This window comes from Peromyscus leucopus, chromosome 14 (genome assembly GCF_004664715.2).
Source record: "Peromyscus leucopus breed LL Stock chromosome 14, UCI_PerLeu_2.1, whole genome shotgun sequence".
Lineage (NCBI taxonomy): Eukaryota > Metazoa > Chordata > Mammalia > Rodentia > Cricetidae > Peromyscus > Peromyscus leucopus.
Window position 1 is genome coordinate 24,441,044 of NC_051075.1, and position 16,719 is coordinate 24,457,762.

At 44.7% G+C, this 16,719-nt stretch overlaps 1 protein-coding gene across 2 annotated transcripts in view; it reads left to right on the forward strand.

Annotated features, from left to right (window-relative positions):
- Psma6 (proteasome 20S subunit alpha 6) overlaps positions 1-6,771 on the forward strand; it is a 33,758-nt gene extending 26,987 nt beyond the window's left edge. For both annotated transcript variants that reach the window (XM_037210551.1, XM_028869723.2), the window contains exons 5-7: positions 1,173-1,351; positions 3,285-3,379; positions 6,553-6,771. In XM_037210551.1, the coding sequence (XP_037066446.1) occupies positions 1,173-1,351; positions 3,285-3,379; positions 6,553-6,610 (332 nt within the window). In that variant the 3' untranslated portion in view covers positions 6,611-6,771. The remainder of the gene's footprint in view (positions 1-1,172; positions 1,352-3,284; positions 3,380-6,552) is intronic.
- Positions 6,772-16,719: the final 9,948 nt, after the last annotated feature.

Genomic DNA, 16,719 nt, shown 5'->3' on the forward strand with positions numbered 1-16,719 from the left:
CCCCTGCCTCAGCCTCCCAAGTGTTAGCATACAGGTATGGTGGCACCTTGTGCTCTCATGTTCATGCTCCTGTGTTTGTCCCTTAAATGTTGTTACTTCTCAGGCTTTATTCTTGGGCCCTCTCTCCCTCCTCTGCCGTCTAGTTAACATCACCCTTGAGTGGCTTCACTTGCTACTTCACCTCTACACCAGTCGCTCACCTGGCTTCCTCCTTCCTTCCTCCCTCCCTCCCTCCCTCCCTCCCCCCTTTCCTTCCTTCCTTCCTCCCTCCCTCCCTCCCTCCCTCCCTTCCTTCCTTCCTTCCTTCTTTTCTTCCTTTCTTCCTTCCTTCTTTCCTTCCTTCCTTCCTTCCTTCCTTCCTTCCTTCCTCCCTTCCTTCCTTCCTTCTTTCCATTTCCTTTCTTTCTCTCTTTCTTTTTAATAATTTCTTTATTTTTATTTTTTGTGCATTGGTGTTTTGCCTGCATGTATGTCTGTGTGAGAGTGTTGGATCCTGACATTACAGACAGTTGTGAGCTGCCGTATGGGTGCTGGAATGAACCCGGGTCCTCGGAAGAGCAGTCGGTGCTCTTAAAGGCTGAGTCATCTCTCCAGCCCTCAGGTGGTTTCTTGTCCACCCCTCCATCTCTCAGACACCGTGGACACTCGGAGTTGTTGCTGTTGGACACGCATCCTCAGCTGCTCTGTGGTAGTCTGGTCCACTCTCCCTCTCATCGGATTAAGCCCACGGTGTCTCTTCCCTCCTCTTCTGTCACTTCTCATTGCCGCATCACCATTATTTCCTAGCTGATTCATTTCTTCTATCCCTTCTCTTCTGAATCTGTCCTGTAGTCATGAATTTTCCTAAAGTGACTTTGGATTGTCACAGCAAAGACAGGGCTCTGAGGGGACTGGCCATGGCAGGGCTGTGGTCTTTTTACAGACTAAACTTCTTAACATGTCAGTAAAACGTTGAGCCTGTTTAAACAGCAACAAACTGATACGTTCTTTTTCAGAGCAGCAGCTACTGTTCCCTGACCTATCCGGGTTATGAAGCCACATTTTAACACTGTGGGAGGCCACAGAAACCTAAAGCTAGGGCCCAGTAGTGACTAACATCACTGTCTGACGACACGGAGAGGAGGCGTTTGCTAGGGCAGCAGGACGTGTTGAACTGGAGCCTTTCTTCCCAGGTATGATTCTCATCGGTATAGACGGAGAACAAGGCCCTCAAGTGTACAAGTGTGACCCCGCAGGCTACTATTGCGGCTTTAAAGCCACCGCGGCGGGAGTGAAGCAGACAGAGTCAACCAGCTTCCTTGAAAAGAAAGTCAAGAAGAAATTTGACTGGACGTTTGAACAAACAGTGGAAGTAAGTTAGCCAAAGGAGCTGAATTCTCTTACTGCTCTGGAAGGGTGAGCATCCTTGTGTTACTGATGGTCTATGAAAGCTGTTCTTAGTTGGGCGGCGGTGGCGCATGCCTTTAATCCCAGCACTCAGGAGGCAGAGCCAGACGGATCTCTGTGAGTTCGAGGCCAGCCTGGGCTACAGAGTGAGATCCAGGACAGGCTCCAAAGCTACACAGAGAAACCCTGTCTTGAAAAGAAAAAAAAAAGGGGCTATTTCTTAATGATGTCACAAGATCCGGGTTTGTTAGCTTAATGGTGTAATTCATATCATTCAGCTGGCATAATTGAGGAAAGGAGGCTGCTTTTGTTCATCTACCTCCTATCTTCACAGTGGATTTGAAACAGTAGCCAGCAGAGACATAATACAATGGAAAATAAGAACCAAGGCAAGGCCAGGCGGTGGTGGCGCACACCTTTAATCCCAGCACTCGGGAGGCAGAGCCAGGCGGGTCTCTGTGAGTTCGAGGCTTACGGAGAGAGATCCAGGACAGGCACCAAAACTACACAGAGAAACCCTGTCTCAAAAAACCAAAAAAAAGAATCAAAGCAAAACTCAGAGACTGGTGTGGTTACTATGATTAATATGTTCAAATTGGGCTTAAATTTTCTGGATAACAAAGCTAAAAAGGCTAAGATTTGGTAATATTGTTTTGTTAACATTTATTTCTGGGTGTCTGCATGTGCCATGACACTCATTGAAACCAGGACCAGTTTGCAGGGGTCGGTTCTTTTCTGCCACAGGGGTTCTGGAGACGAACTCAGATGTTAAGTTGGCAGCGGGCACCTGTACCCTCTGGGCTGCCTTGCTGTCCAGTGACCATTGTTATGGTCTAAGTAAAAGCAGCTGCAGACCAAGGTCCTGGAGAGCAGTTGTTGCCCAGTGGAAGACAGTGTGTGCAGCACAGAGGGCTGGAAAGAGAGCTCAGTCAGTAAAGTGCTGATCTTTAAACTCAAGGGCCTCATCTCGGTTCAGTTCCAGAACCTACAGCACAAGCAAAGGAAACCTGCTTAGGTTTTGATTGTAGACTGTGGAGGTAGAGAGAGGATGCCAGTCAGCCCAGTCCAGAGAGACCCTGCCTCCCAAGGTTAACCTCTGACCTCTACGCCAACTTTTAAAAGCTGGATGTGGTGGTGTACGCTGGTAGTCCCAGCTTGGGAGAGGCAGAGGCAAGAGGTTCATGAGAAGTTTGAGGCCAGCCTGGTCTACATGGTGAATTCCAGGCGAGCCAGGGCTTTGGAGAAGACCCTTTCTCAAAACATGGACACATTTTTGATTGTGTAATAATTTATCTTATATTCAAAGAAAATATAAAATAAGTTAGTTCTAATCTAGAAAATAGAATCTTATGCCTTCTTTAAATGTTTCTTAAAGTATAATTTATAGTTACATTAATCACATCATATATAAAGCTGCTTAGAACATTCTTAAATTGCCATAACCGAACCATAAACATTTTAACTGTTCAGTGTCAGTCTGAATGACTGAACCCTTCTTCAGTCTCTTTCACACTAGGTGTTAGACATAAAGTCCTGCTTATAGTGGTCGTCAAGCAAACAAATTATGTATTTGTTTGTTTGTTTGTTTGTTGAGACAGGGTTTCTCTGTGTAGCCCTGGCTGTTCTGGAACTTGTTTTATAGACCACCTGCCTCTGCCTTCTGAGTGCTGGGATTCAAGGTGTGTGCCACCACACTGGACTGCAAATACATTTTTATATATTCCATCTCTTTGGTTTGATAAGCTCCTTTAATTTGGGGCTATTTAATAGAAGCGGGTTATGTCAGCAGTTTGTTAGTAATGTGCCTTGAGACTGTCGCCGAGACACAGAAGTGAGTGTCTGGTGGTGGTACTGATAAGCTGCAAAGTATGAGGTTTTAATGTCGGCATTCTTTTCAGACTGCAATTACATGCCTGTCTACTGTTCTGTCGATTGATTTCAAACCTTCAGAAATAGAAGTTGGAGTCGTTACAGTTGAAAATCCTAAATTCAGGTGAGTTATGTTTTCAGCCGTGTGTTGAATTCCAGACTAAAAAGCTAGAGACATTAGAGTTCCTTTGTGCTGTAAGATGTTGTGTGCTGCGGTGTGATGAAATGTGATTCTCTCTTTTTTTCCCCTCAGTCTCTAAGGGGGGATCTATTTCAAAATTTCATAGAAATGGTGGTGCATACTTGTGATCCTGGCACTGGGGAGGCTGAGGCAGGGGGATCATGAGTTCAAGGGCCAGCCTGGCTCATATAACAAAAAACCTTATCTCAGACAAATATTGTAGAAAATTGCTTAGCTTGCTCAAAAGCCATGGGTTTGATCCCTAGCCGTGTAGAAATAAAACAACCTTGTTTGTAATCTGTTAAAACAGAAACAGCTTTTCGTCCTCTTCTAAAGAATCTTAGATCCAACACCAGAGGTGACACTCACAAAAACAATCTTTATTCTAAGTAAAATGAGCAAGTGCAGCTTGGTGGTCAGCTGCTGGTCTGGCGGGCATGGTGCCCTGGGTTTGATCCCCGACATTACAGCCTTAAGTAGACAGACAGGTCTTCTGTCTCTTCAGTTCAAAGCCAATAGAAGCAGTTCCACGGTAGTCATTTTCAGGTGGAGCTTTGGTTATTCGCTGGGTAAGGGAGCTTTGAAGAGCAACAGGAAACACTAATCCACAGTTGAGGTGCTGGTGTCTTGTGTGTTCTTGCTCACCAAGTGACTTAGCTCCCACACGTCCGCTTGAGTGACCCAAGTGTGCCCTAGTGGCTTGTGTCAGTCAGCTCATCCCTCCAGCAACCTGTCGGGTTTGTCTGCGTGGACTAGGAGGCCTTTGTGGTTACTGAAAAACAATTCAGTCCACAGATGCAGAGCTGCTGAGAGACATGTAACCTGCTCAATGGGTCTCCTCTTAGACTGCGGCTGTGGTCATTGTTGTTGGGGAATTGGTACACTGCTTCAGACCTGGAAGAGTTTTTCAGTGGCATGTGTGGCTTTTGTTTTGTTTTGTGATCTTGTCTTGGGATGTAGGCCATATGGACTTGAACTTCCTGCGTGCTGGGGTTGCAGGCTGCTCTCCCATACAGACTTCTGTAGTATGCACTTTCCCCTCTTCTGATTTGACTTGCTTTCTTGGTGCCTGCAAGTCAGTGATACAAACATGAAAAACCTGTAGAACTAAGAAAATAACAGTTGCACCTGGCCTAATAACCTTTCTGTAGGAAAATGTTCCCCTTTTTGTTGGTGACCACCACACTCATCTGGCTTCCATTTTCTAAGCACTGAAATTCCACAGGCACTTTACTTTCTTGTCCATTGTGAGACCTTTTTACTGCATCTGAATGTTATTTGCACCTGTTATTTTAAAATTGAGCAAGAAACCAACTATCTATGTAAGCAAACCAGTATAACTGGGTGTTATACACAGACCTGCAACCCCAAATGTTGGGCAGCTGAGGCAGGATTATAGGTTCAGGGTTAGCCCTGAGGACATAGTGACATGTGACTCAAAAGCCCTGAGAAGATAGCTAGTGTGAGAGAGAGTGTTTGCCAGCGGCAGAAAACCTCGATCCGATCCCAGTACTGGAAGGAGGGAAAAGCCCTTGTATAATTTCTAAATTCTGTGGTACTAAGTGTACTTGGGTAGTAACAAAGAGCATACAGAAATAGCATAAGACTCTACAACTTTATAAGCTACTCTTTTCCGAGTTGTTAAAAAAATGGTCATTTTGACAAATTTACCTTTTTAGAAGTTCAGTAGTGAAGTAGGACATGGTCATACATACCTAGAATTCCAGATCTTGGGAGGTAGAGACAAGAGGATCAGAACTGCAAGGCCATCATCAGCTACATAGTAAGTTCCAGACCAGCCTGGGCTACTAAGTTATAAGACCTTGTCTATGGTGGTATTGTGTTCCCCCAAATATTGTGTATGTTAATAAACTTATCTGGGGTCAGAGAACAGGACAGCCACAATATTAAACATAGAGGATAGGCAGTGGTAGCACACGCTTTTAATCCTAGCAACAAACAGAATCTCAGCAGTGACAGGTCATGTCAACAGTGTTGCCAAGCAACTGATTCCTTCAAGACAAATATTTAGAAAAGACATGTTCCACATGAAGCACCTTCTGGTGAATAGATTTTTAAATACTATTGTAACTTTATGTCTTGGGGTTTTTATTGCTGTGAAGAGACACCATGACCATGACAACTCTTATAAGGAAAACAATTGTGGCTGGCTTGCTTACAGTTTGAGAGGTTCAGTCCATTATCATCATGATGGTGAGCATGGCGGTGTGCAGGCAGACGTGGTACTGGAGAGGTAGCTAAGAGTCCTACATCTTGCAGGCAACAGGAAGCCAGCTGAGACACTGGGTTGTACCCTGAGCATGGGAAACATCAAAGCCCACCCTCATAGTGACACACTTCCTCCAACAAGGCCACATCTCCTAATAGTGCCACTCCCTGTGAGATTATGGGGGCCAATTAATATTCAAACTACCACACTTTACTTCATGGATAGTTACTGTGTCCAGGCAGCTTTTTGGGGGCATATATATTTGTGTGTGTGTGTGCGCGCGCGTGTGTGTGTGCGCGCGTGCGCGCATTCACATGTGTATGCAGAGGCCAAAGTTTGAAGGTCTCCTCCTCCTCCTCCTCCTCCTCCTATACTGAAGGAGTCTCTCTCACATGCTTGCTGATTCAGCTGGTCTAGCCGACTTCCTTCTGAGCTCTGGGAGATTCCAGGTAGGCCTCCACACTTACCTGTGCTGGCGTCAAATTTATTTAAGTTTCTCACCTCTCAGTTAATATGAAATTGAGTTATGTTTTTAAGGCATTGACACCCAAAATCAATTGAATGTAGTTCATATAATTTAGCTTCATATTAATTCATTTGAAATGTTTTCAGCCTTAGCTACAATTAATTTCTGGATCTGATATCAAAGAACACTTCCATGTCTGGATGAAACTGATGTGTTGTCTGGGAGTTCCTGCAGGATAATCTGAGGGAAGAGTCCTGGGCATATAGACTTTGAAAAGATTGGTTATAAGTTGGTAGTTGCTGAAGTTAGTCCATCCGTTCATGGGAGTTTGTTGTACTGACTTGTGTGTTTGAAACTTTCCATAATAAAAGCCTTTTTGAAGTAAGCAGTTGTGACTTTTTTTCATTCTTTGCCTTCCAGGATTCTCTCAGAAGCAGAGATCGACGCTCACCTTGTTGCTTTAGCAGAGAGAGACTGAACGTTGTCGTTAGTTTGCCAGATCCATGATGCCGCTTGCCTGTGTGTTTGGTAACAGCAGACCACCATCATAGCGGCCCCTGGACTGAAGATGGACCTTCCCTCTCCTCCTGCCACTCAGCTGGTTAGGACTCTGTATAAATAAAACAGTGCTTTTGGAAATGGTTGTGTCCGTCTTTCTTAGCCTCTCATTTTAAGTATTAAACCTTAGGACGTACAGACAAGTAAGTGTCACCGTCTGTCATAACTCCAGTCATCTTGTTTACAAAGGGCACCTTTTGTTGCCCCGGTTCAGACCACTCACTTGGCGTACTGAGCAAACAGCAGACTCGGGAGCCGACTTGGAAGCTGTCTGCCTGGGTTGTCGTGTGAGACAGGCCTTATTTACACTCCTTGTTCCAGGGGGACATCCTGAGCTCAGAGTTCCCTGAGACTCCTAAAAAGATGCCCTGGCTGAGCTGCAGTGTTGGTAGTTTTACCCGTGGTGGGGATTGAACCCCACACGCAGCCGGGTGCTCTGCCGGGCTGCACCTCCAGCTGTCTTCCTAGTACTTCAGTCAGTGTCCAGAAAGTGTATCTGTGTGGTGTGGGCATTGGGGTTTTTTTATTTTGAAACAGGGTCTTCTCTTACTGTTTAGCTCCGACTGGCCTGGAATTCACTAGAACAGGCTGGCCTCGAACAGCTTAGCCTGCCTCTGCCTCCTGAGTGCTGGGGCTAAAAGTGTGTGCCACCATGCCCTGCGGTAAGTGTTCTTACCTAGCTGCCTTCAGGAAACAGGACTGGAAAAGAAGGATCTGTTTTCTGTTTCCCGAAGAGTAAGTACTGAAAGTGGAAACTACAGAACCAGGTTTACAGTTTAGAGAGAACACCATTAGCCAATGATAAGGGGAAAACTGCATATTCAGAGTACTTTTAAGATTTCTTTGTCTTTACTTATGTGTATGTGTGTCTTTGTGACTTTATACGTATCATGTGTGCAGATGCCCTCCAAGCTCTCAGATGCCCTGGGACTGGAATTTCAGATAAGCCATTTGGTATGGGTCAGGAACCTAACCTGGTCCTTTGCAGGAGCAGTCCTCTTAAAGTATTTTTAACCTCTGAGCCATCTCTCCAGCCCCTTTTTGGTTTATGTTTGTTGTTTTGAAACAGGGTTTCTCTGTGTAGCCCTGGCTGTCCTGGAACTCATTCTGTAGATCATGCTGGCCTTGAACTCGGCGTGCACCACTACACACAGCCAAGTATTTTTTTTTCTTTTTTTTTAATGTATCGGATAAAAAATGAAAATTCTTAAAGTAGTTCCCTAGTGACTTAAATCATTATTTGGAAAGAATTCAGTACATTCTTTTTTTTTTCCCCCGTTTTTTGAGACAGGTTTTCTCTGTGTAGCTTTGCACCTTTCCTGGAACTCGCTCCGTAGCCCAGGCTGGCCTCAAACTCACAGAGATCCGCCTGGCTCTGCTTCCCGAGTGCTGGGATTAAAGGCGTGCGCCACCGCCGCCACCCGGCTTCAATACATTCTATATCCTCGTGTTGGGCAAGACTTGCTGTTGACCTGAGAGGTCAAAGTGTCTATTGGATGAATAAAATACCAATTTCTGAAGTCAGTTGCCCGTCCACAGCCACTAGGCCCACATAGGAAGGCCATGTGAGCATGTTGCCACTAGGAGAGGAAACTTTACCAACCATATCCTCTTCAAGGCTGAGTCAGGAGTAAGGTCTCCTGCAGGAAAGCAGCTCTTTCAGGTCAGTGGCTACTGCTCTGGTTACCCAATTAATCTGCTGGGTTCTCAGGAGGCTGCCGGATTTGAAAATGGGGTCTGGAAAGTTCACTTCCCTGAACGGACAACATCCACAGAGCCTGATTGACTTCATCACTCTGGAATCACAGATGAGAAGCTAGCCAATGAATTTTTCTCCTAAGACTGTTCGGACAGAGAACTAAAATCAGTTTGATGGAAAAATCTAGATGAGCAAGGATTAACTATTGAATAGTTAAAAAAAAATACTATAATGGGTTATGCTAAGCTCAAGAAAATGCCAACGGAAGTATACAAATTCTGAGAGAACAAGAATAAATTTTTAGTGCAAAATTTCATTAGAATGATAAAAATGAATTAAATCTTTGCTTGGAAGCCACTTTTTAATTTTGTGTTGCATTGGTTGTGTTTATGGGGGTGCATGTGCATGTGTGGAAGTATGGAGGTCATAGGGCAACTTTCAGGAGGCAGTTCTTTCCTTCCATCGTTTGGGCCCTGGGGATTAAACTCCAGTTGTGCTGGTGACAAAGCCACTCAGCAGCTCTCAGGACAGTTTGTTGATAAGAAATACAGAGTCAGCCGGGCGGGGGTGGCGCACAGCCTTTATTCCCAGCACTTGGGAGGCGGAGGCAGGTGGATCTGTGAGTTCGAGGCCAGCCTGGTCTACAGAGCAAGATCCAGGACAGGCACCAAAACTACACAGAGAAATCCTGTCTTGAAAAACCAAAAAAAAAAAAAAGAAAGAAAGAAAGAAATACAGAGTCACATGTGGACATTGTGGCTGTAACCTCAGAAGTTGGGTAGCTAAAACAGGAAGATGGTGAATTTAAGGTCAGCCTGGGCTATGCAGGTTACAGGGCAGCCTGAACTATAGTGAGACCATCTTCTAAAGTATCTACACACACATAGAACATACAAAATCAGAACTGTCTCTGCAGCTGCAAATGCACCTGTGTGTGTTGGGGGTATAATATTGACAAGAATATACCCAGACATTCGTGAGTGCAGCAGTTTGTGGGTATCTAGCATGCCCTAGCCCATTTTTCACAGCATCATCCCCTTAAGTTACCAGGAAGCCACCAATCACGTACTTACTTTCCTTCCTGGCTTCCCCAAATTGAAGATTCAAATTTGTGCCGTCATCAAATTATTACTCGAGTGATTTTTAGGATATCTCTTAAGGATCAGAAGTGCTAAAATAAATATGTCCTAATGGTTCTGTGTGGTTCCAAAATACAAGAAAAAGTCTCAGGTTGACAGCTAGCATCGTGCTGCTGAATTGGTACGTCTATGCTACTCTGGTCCCCACAGCACAAATCCGTGATAACTCTTTTCCTTTATTCTGCATTCTGGAAAATGCAGGTACTATATTAAGAAATGAAGTTAAATGATATTAGGAAGAAGGTAGAACTATAATTTGCTGTTTTGTTTAAAAAAAAAAAAAAGCCTAGTACTGGAAAGATGGCTATATGGACAAGGACACTTGTCACCAACATGACTTTGACAACTTGAGTCCAATCCCTAGGTTGCACGTAGTAGGAGCAGAGAACTGACTTCCAGAAAGACTTCCAGTCTTTTGGTCATGCATGTACACACACAAAATTAATAAAAATAAAATTTGAAAGTAGCCTAATAAGTATTGTCCTTACAGTATTCTTTAAACTCTTAAACTTACTGTATATACGAAAGTGCTATAACGAAACCCATTACTTTATGTGCTAACTTAATACATGCAGACAAAACACCAATGAACATTAAAAAAATTAAAAAATCTCTAACACTAAACTTGGGAGAAATGTTTAATATCAACTTTTAGTTGCAAATTACAAGATACCATTTGTCCAATTATAGATACTGTACTTGATACATTGCCATGTTTACTAAATACTTACTTTCAAAGGGACTGACAGTACATTAAAAGCTAGATAACGACTGGAGTTCCTACAATGCCTCACTTCAAATTATAGTACAGAGCCACGGTAATAAGACCAGCATGGCATTGACACAACCAGGCATGTAGACCAATGGGCTGGGGGACCCAGAAACAACCAGACAGCTACTTTTGGCAGATGTGCCAAAAACATTTGAGAAAAGAGCCACATCACCAAATGGTGCTGAGAAGGCTGGGTGTCCGTCCACTTGTGGGAAAATGAAAATGTCAGGAGCAGGGAGGGCAGTCTGCTGCTGTCACCCAGAGCAGCCTGAGGACACTTCAAAGACACACACAGGCAATGCCATGGCTTTGACACAAAAAAGACAAGTCAGTATAAAGAGAGTTATTAAAACCCAGAGAAAGCCGGGCGTTGGTGGCGCACGCCTTTAATCCCAGCACTCGGGAGGCAGAGGCAGGCGGATCTCTGTGAGTTCGAGGCCAGCCTGGGCTACCAAGTGAGCTCCAGGAAAGGCGCGAAGCTACACAGAGAAACCCTGTCTCGAAAAACCAAAAAAAAAAAAAAACAAACAAACAAACAAAAAAAAAAACCCAGAGAACAAGGCACACTCACAGCATAGGTGTGGGCCTCTCAAAGGAAAGCTGCTTTGGAGTGATTTTTCAAATAGGCATTGTAGGCTGAGTTTTCCTGTCCTGCAGCCACTCTCAAATAATCAGTCAGAGGCTTAATATAAATTATAAAAGCTCGTGGGGCGGTGGTGGCGCACGCCTTTAATCCCAGCACTGGGGAGGCAGGACAGGCACCAAAACTACACGGAGAAACCATCTCAGCTGATAGCTCAGGCTTGTTACTACTTAACCTTTACATTTAAATTAACCCACATTTCTTACTTACGTTTTACCATGTGGCCCAAGGCTTGTTACTCATTTTCTCTATGTCCTGCTTCCTCAGCAGCTGCCTGGTGTCCCCTCTGACTCCGTCCTTCCCATCATTCTAGTTTGATTGTCCCACCTGTAATTCCTGCCTGGCTACCGGCCAATCAGCTTTTTGGGGGGGGCGGGGGTTGGCTTGTCAGCTTTTTATTAACCAATGAGAGTAATACATATTCACAATGTACAGAAGGATTATCCCACATCAGGGCCCAGAGGACCAAGAAAGCCAAGAAAGCGTATGGCTGAAGTGGCAGGGTTATATAGGAATAAGAAGCTGGGGCAAGTTTAGGGTAGGGGTGGGGTGAGAAGAGCTAGAATGCCAGCACTGACTGGGTAATGGCTACTTGAGATGCTCAGGGAGCTTTGGAGGCCAGCATGCACTTTGGTATGCTAATAGGTACACAGTCAGCCGGTTTAGACCTGACAATAACAGAGTAAGTCTATAACATAGATGAGACATGAAAGGAGAAGGGAGACTATGTTGGGAGGGGCAGTCTAAAGGGAAGGGAAGCCAGGTATGGTGACCCAAACTGCTGCAAGTTTGAGGCCACAAGGCCCTGCTTCAGCAACTAAATAAATAAGTAGAAGGAGAGGGGAACGAGAGAGTAAGGAGAGGAGAAGCCCAACGCGGTGTGTTTTGTTTCATGGAATCTGGATTTGACAATATAGTTATTGTGTCATATATATTGCTATATCATACAAACATCTATGATATGGGAGCAGAGGGGTTGTTTGAAGGAAGGGAAATACAGTGAAGGGTGAAGGGGAGCAAGAGAGGAGAATATAGGGGTATGAGCAAAGTGCAGTGATATATGAACACGCTACAATAGAAACCATTATTCTATGTGCTGAGTGTGGTGGTGTGGATGAGGATGGCCTGCATGGGGCCATACATTTGAACGCTAGGTCTCTAGTTGGTGGAACTCTTTGGGGAAAGATTAGGAGATGTGGGCTTTGAGGTTTCAAAGCCCATAGGAGACCCAGTCTCTCTCCTTCCCCCTTTCTCTCCCTCTTTCCTTTCCTCCCTCCCTCCTCCCCTCCCTCCCATCCTCTCTCTTTCTACCTTCAGATCAGGATGTAAGCTCTCAGCTACCGCTCCAGAGCCACGCCTGTCTGCCTGCCTGCTGCCATGCTCCCAGCCATAATGGGCATGGCACACCGTAAGTGTGCTCCTAATTACATGTTTGATTTTGTAAGGTGCCCTGGTCCAAAACGAAATTTTTTTAAAAAGAGAAGCTAGCTCCTACCCCTGATGAAAGTATAAACACCTCGATTGTTTTGTCATTGCTGTTATTGTGTGTGTGCCTGACTGAGGGGAGATGAGCTGAACCACACTTGTGGAGGTCAGAGGACGGCTTTCTCGGTTGGCTCTCCCTTCCCTCACATGGGCTCTGAGGTCTCCAGGCTTGCATAACAAGCACGTTCTCCTCCAGCTGAGCTCACTGGCCCATAAACTTGTAGATGTGCACAAGAGAGAAGAGTGAGAGCAGAAGAAAGGTCATTCTGTTTGCAAAAATCCGTGAAGTAACTGGAGAAGCAAAATTATGTGGACTTTTTACTTACAACATCGCAGTTTTTATAAACAATAAATTAGACAGCATTCAATACTGTAAAATATTAAGTAGCCACTAAACCCGCTGTTTTGAGAACTAGTGATGTAGAAGATGTAGTTTTTGAGAGGAACAAGGTCTTGCTGCATACATAGCCCAGCTTGACCTTCAATTTGCAGTCCTCCTGCCCAGCCTAGTAAATGCTGAGATTACAAACACGCACCAGCTTTACACAATGTAATAATCTGCAGAAGCAAGATACATAGTATCCAACGGCAGGGGTCTAGTTCAGCCGTCGAGTATTGCTTTCACATACACACGGCATTGTGTTCAACCCCCAGCATCAGAACTCATGGAACAAATTCCTTTTTTAATCTCTTTGTCTGATTTCTTCTGTGTGGGGAAACTTCCGAATCCCACCAATAGGTCCCACTCACAATTGTTCTCCTTGATTCTCTGCTTCCCTGCCTCAGGTCTTGTCTGATGTCCGGAGAGCCTGTTCAGCCTGCAAACTCAACACGACCTGGAAGTACAGGGAAATCATGCCAACTGGAGCTGATGTGTAAATTCCCAGCCCCCCGTGGGCGTTTCTGGGATGGACTAGAGACATCCCTAGAATTCTGAAACTATGCAAAATACAGTGCACGTATTGCTTTCCTGGGAGAGACCCCCAGCTTTCATAACATATTCAAAGGAATGTATTTCCCAAGAGAGGAAACATATGGTGACACCAGACTGCTCACTGGGCATTTCTGGGGAAGTTGAAACCGCATGTCATTTCAAAGACGTTTCTGCAGTTCATGCTTTATTTTACCATACTTTGCGTTGCTTGTTTGAGACAGGGTCTTGTTATATAGCCCTGGCTGGCCTGGAGCTAGGTATGTAGACCAGGCTAGCCTTAAACTGGGGAGGTCCTCTTTCTCTGTCTCCTGAATCCTGGAATCACAGGCATGCACCACCATATCAGCTGCATTTTTAAAATTTAAGTTACATTTGCTTATTGTGGGGGATGGGGAGCATGTCCACGGCACACCACGCGGGAGGCAATTGAAGGATAACTTGCAGGAATCAGTAGTTCTTTCCATGTGGGGCTCCGGGGATGAACTCCGGTCGTCAGGCCTGGCAACAAGCACCTCTAACCACTGAGCCATCTTTCCAGTCCCCACTTTATATTTTAAGTAAGGAACATGTACAAAGAGACTGAGAATGCCTTAGCTGGGCAGCAAGGTGAAATAAAGTCATGAGCCATACTCGGCATGGTGATGCACGCCTTTAATCCCCACACCCAAAGGCAGAGGCAAGCAGACCTCCGTGTTTGAGACCAGCCTGATCTACATTCCAAGTTCCAGGCCAGCCAGAGTCACATGGTAAGACCTTGTCTAAAAAAGAGAGATTGTGGTCCAATGAGATATTTTACTGCCATTAGAAATGTTTTAAGAATTTTAGATGAGGGGCTGGAGAAATAACTGAATGGTTAAGAGAACTTGCTACTCTTGCAGAGGACCCAAGTTCGATTCCAGCACCTACATGGCAGCTCACATCGATGTGTAACTCCAGTTCTAGGGGATCAGGTGCTTCCCAAGGCACCAGACACACACATGGTGCACATATACACATGCAGCCAAAACACTCACACATGTAGAATAAAATACACAAATTTTAAAAAAGAATGTTAGGTGATGTCGGAAAATGCTTTTGGCCTAATGGGAAAAGCACAGTATTTTGTTGTTACCAAATCTCTGATGTAAATAGCACACAGGGAAGAGAACCACTGGAACCAATTCATGTTTACAGGAAAGCTTTAGGGTAAATATTAATGTACAAAAGGTAAATTGCTTTCTTGTATTTCAGCAATAAATGTTTTTATTTGAAATTTGAAATACAAACCATTTAACATAACACTAAAAAAAAAGAGAAAAAAGCAAGCAAGCAAGAGAAAGAAAGGCTTAGATCTGTGTGAGAAAAAACGTCACAACCAGTGAAATAAATCCAAGACCTAAATAAACCGACCCCCCATGTTCCAAGAGTTGAAGGCTCACTGCTGTCAATACGTCAACATAATCCTAACAAAACCTGATAAATCATCAGGGGAGATCGACAAACTGATTCTAAAGTTTTTATGGGGAAAAAAAAAAAAGGAACCCAAACAGCCAATATAGTACTAAAGAACAGAAAAGTTGGAAGACTCACACACTCTGACCTCAAACTGGGTGGAATTAGCGCCGGGAGAGAACCCAGAACCTCAAACGGCAGACTGCCACTGGCTCCATCTCCAGCCCGTCAAGACTTCCTTAGAACTTAGCCGGGTGGTGGCGCACGCCTTTAATCCCAGCACTCGGGAGGCAGAGCCAGGCGGATCTCTGTGAGTTCGAGGCCAGCCTGGACTACAGAGTGAGCTCCAGGAAAGGCTCCAAAGCTACACAGAGAAACCCTGTCTCGGAAAAAAAAAAAAAGACTTCCTTAGAACTGATCAAGACAACATGGTGTTGACGTGAGAATGAACAAATCCACCAGAGATCGTGGAATCCAGACAGCCAGCTATAGATCCCCCAAACATAAAACAAGCCGGGCTACCTCTTCCCTTAAAAAATGTCTTTGACTGAAATTACATTACTTTCGGGGGCTGGAGGGATGGCTCAGCAGGTAGGAATACTGCCTCTTCCAGAGGATCCAAGTTTGCTTCCCAGAACCCACATGGCAGCTACAGCCATCTGTAAACCCGGCTCCAGGGGATCCAGCACTGTTTCCTGGCCTCCATAGCTCGTGGTGCACATACATTTGTCAAGCAAAACACTTATAAAATAGAAGCAAAATAAATCTTGTTCTGAAAAAAAAAAGCATCACTTTCCATCCTCCCTTCCTCCCTCCAGCCCCTCCCAGTGACCCTCCATCAAACCCTCTGAGTCTCCCCACTCTCAAGTCCATAGCCTCTTTTTCTTCTCTTACCATGGTTACATACATACGTATGTAAGTATGCATGTGTACTGACCAACTGGAGGCGGTGGGTGACTGCTCTCCCACCTGGGCAGCCCCACTCTCTAGGCCCTGGGGAACACCCTGTGCCCACCCCCCTCCCATCACGTCCCCAGCAGCCAGTCAGCGGGTAAGAATCCTCCAGGCAGGCTTCTCTACCACCCCTGCTACCCAATGGACTCTGCAACCTACTCTACCCCACAAACCCACGGAATCCATCATCCAACACCGCCCCCCCATCCAACCATCCTCCAAGGCATCAGAGGCCCCCAGAGACCACCTGCACCAATTGGAGGAAGAGATGGCTGGACGGCAGTGTAAGAATACATTCAACAACATAAAGAGCAATATGGCACCACCAGAACTGAGTGGTTCTACAACAGCAAGACCTGAACACCCCAATGCAGATAAAGCAGAAGAAAACGACCTTAAAAATAACTTTATGAAGATGATAGAGGCCCTTAAAGAGGAAATGAAAATTCCCTTAAAGAAATCAAGGAAAAGACAAAAACAACAACAACAACAAAAAATTGGAAGAAATCAATTAATCCCTTTAAGAAAGCCAAGAAAAAACCATCAAGCAAATCAAGGAAATAGTTCAAGACTTAAAAAATGAAATAGAGGCAATAAAGAAAACACAAACTGAGGGAATTCTGGAAATGGAAAATCTGGGCAAATGAACAGGAACTACAGATGAAAGCATAACCAACAGAATGCAAGAGATGGAAGAGAGAATCTCAGGTGTTGAAGACATGATAGAGGAAATAGATTAATTGGTCAAAGAAAACATTAAATCCAACAAAGTCTTAATACAGAACAGCCAGGAAATCTGGGACACCATGAAAAGACCAAACTTAAGAATAATAGGGATGAAAGAAGAAGAATCCCAGCTCAAAGGCACAGAAAATATATTCAACAAAATCATAGAAGAAAACTTTCCCAACCTAAAGAAGGACATGCCTATGGAGGTACAAGAAGTTTACAGAACACCAAATAGACTAGACC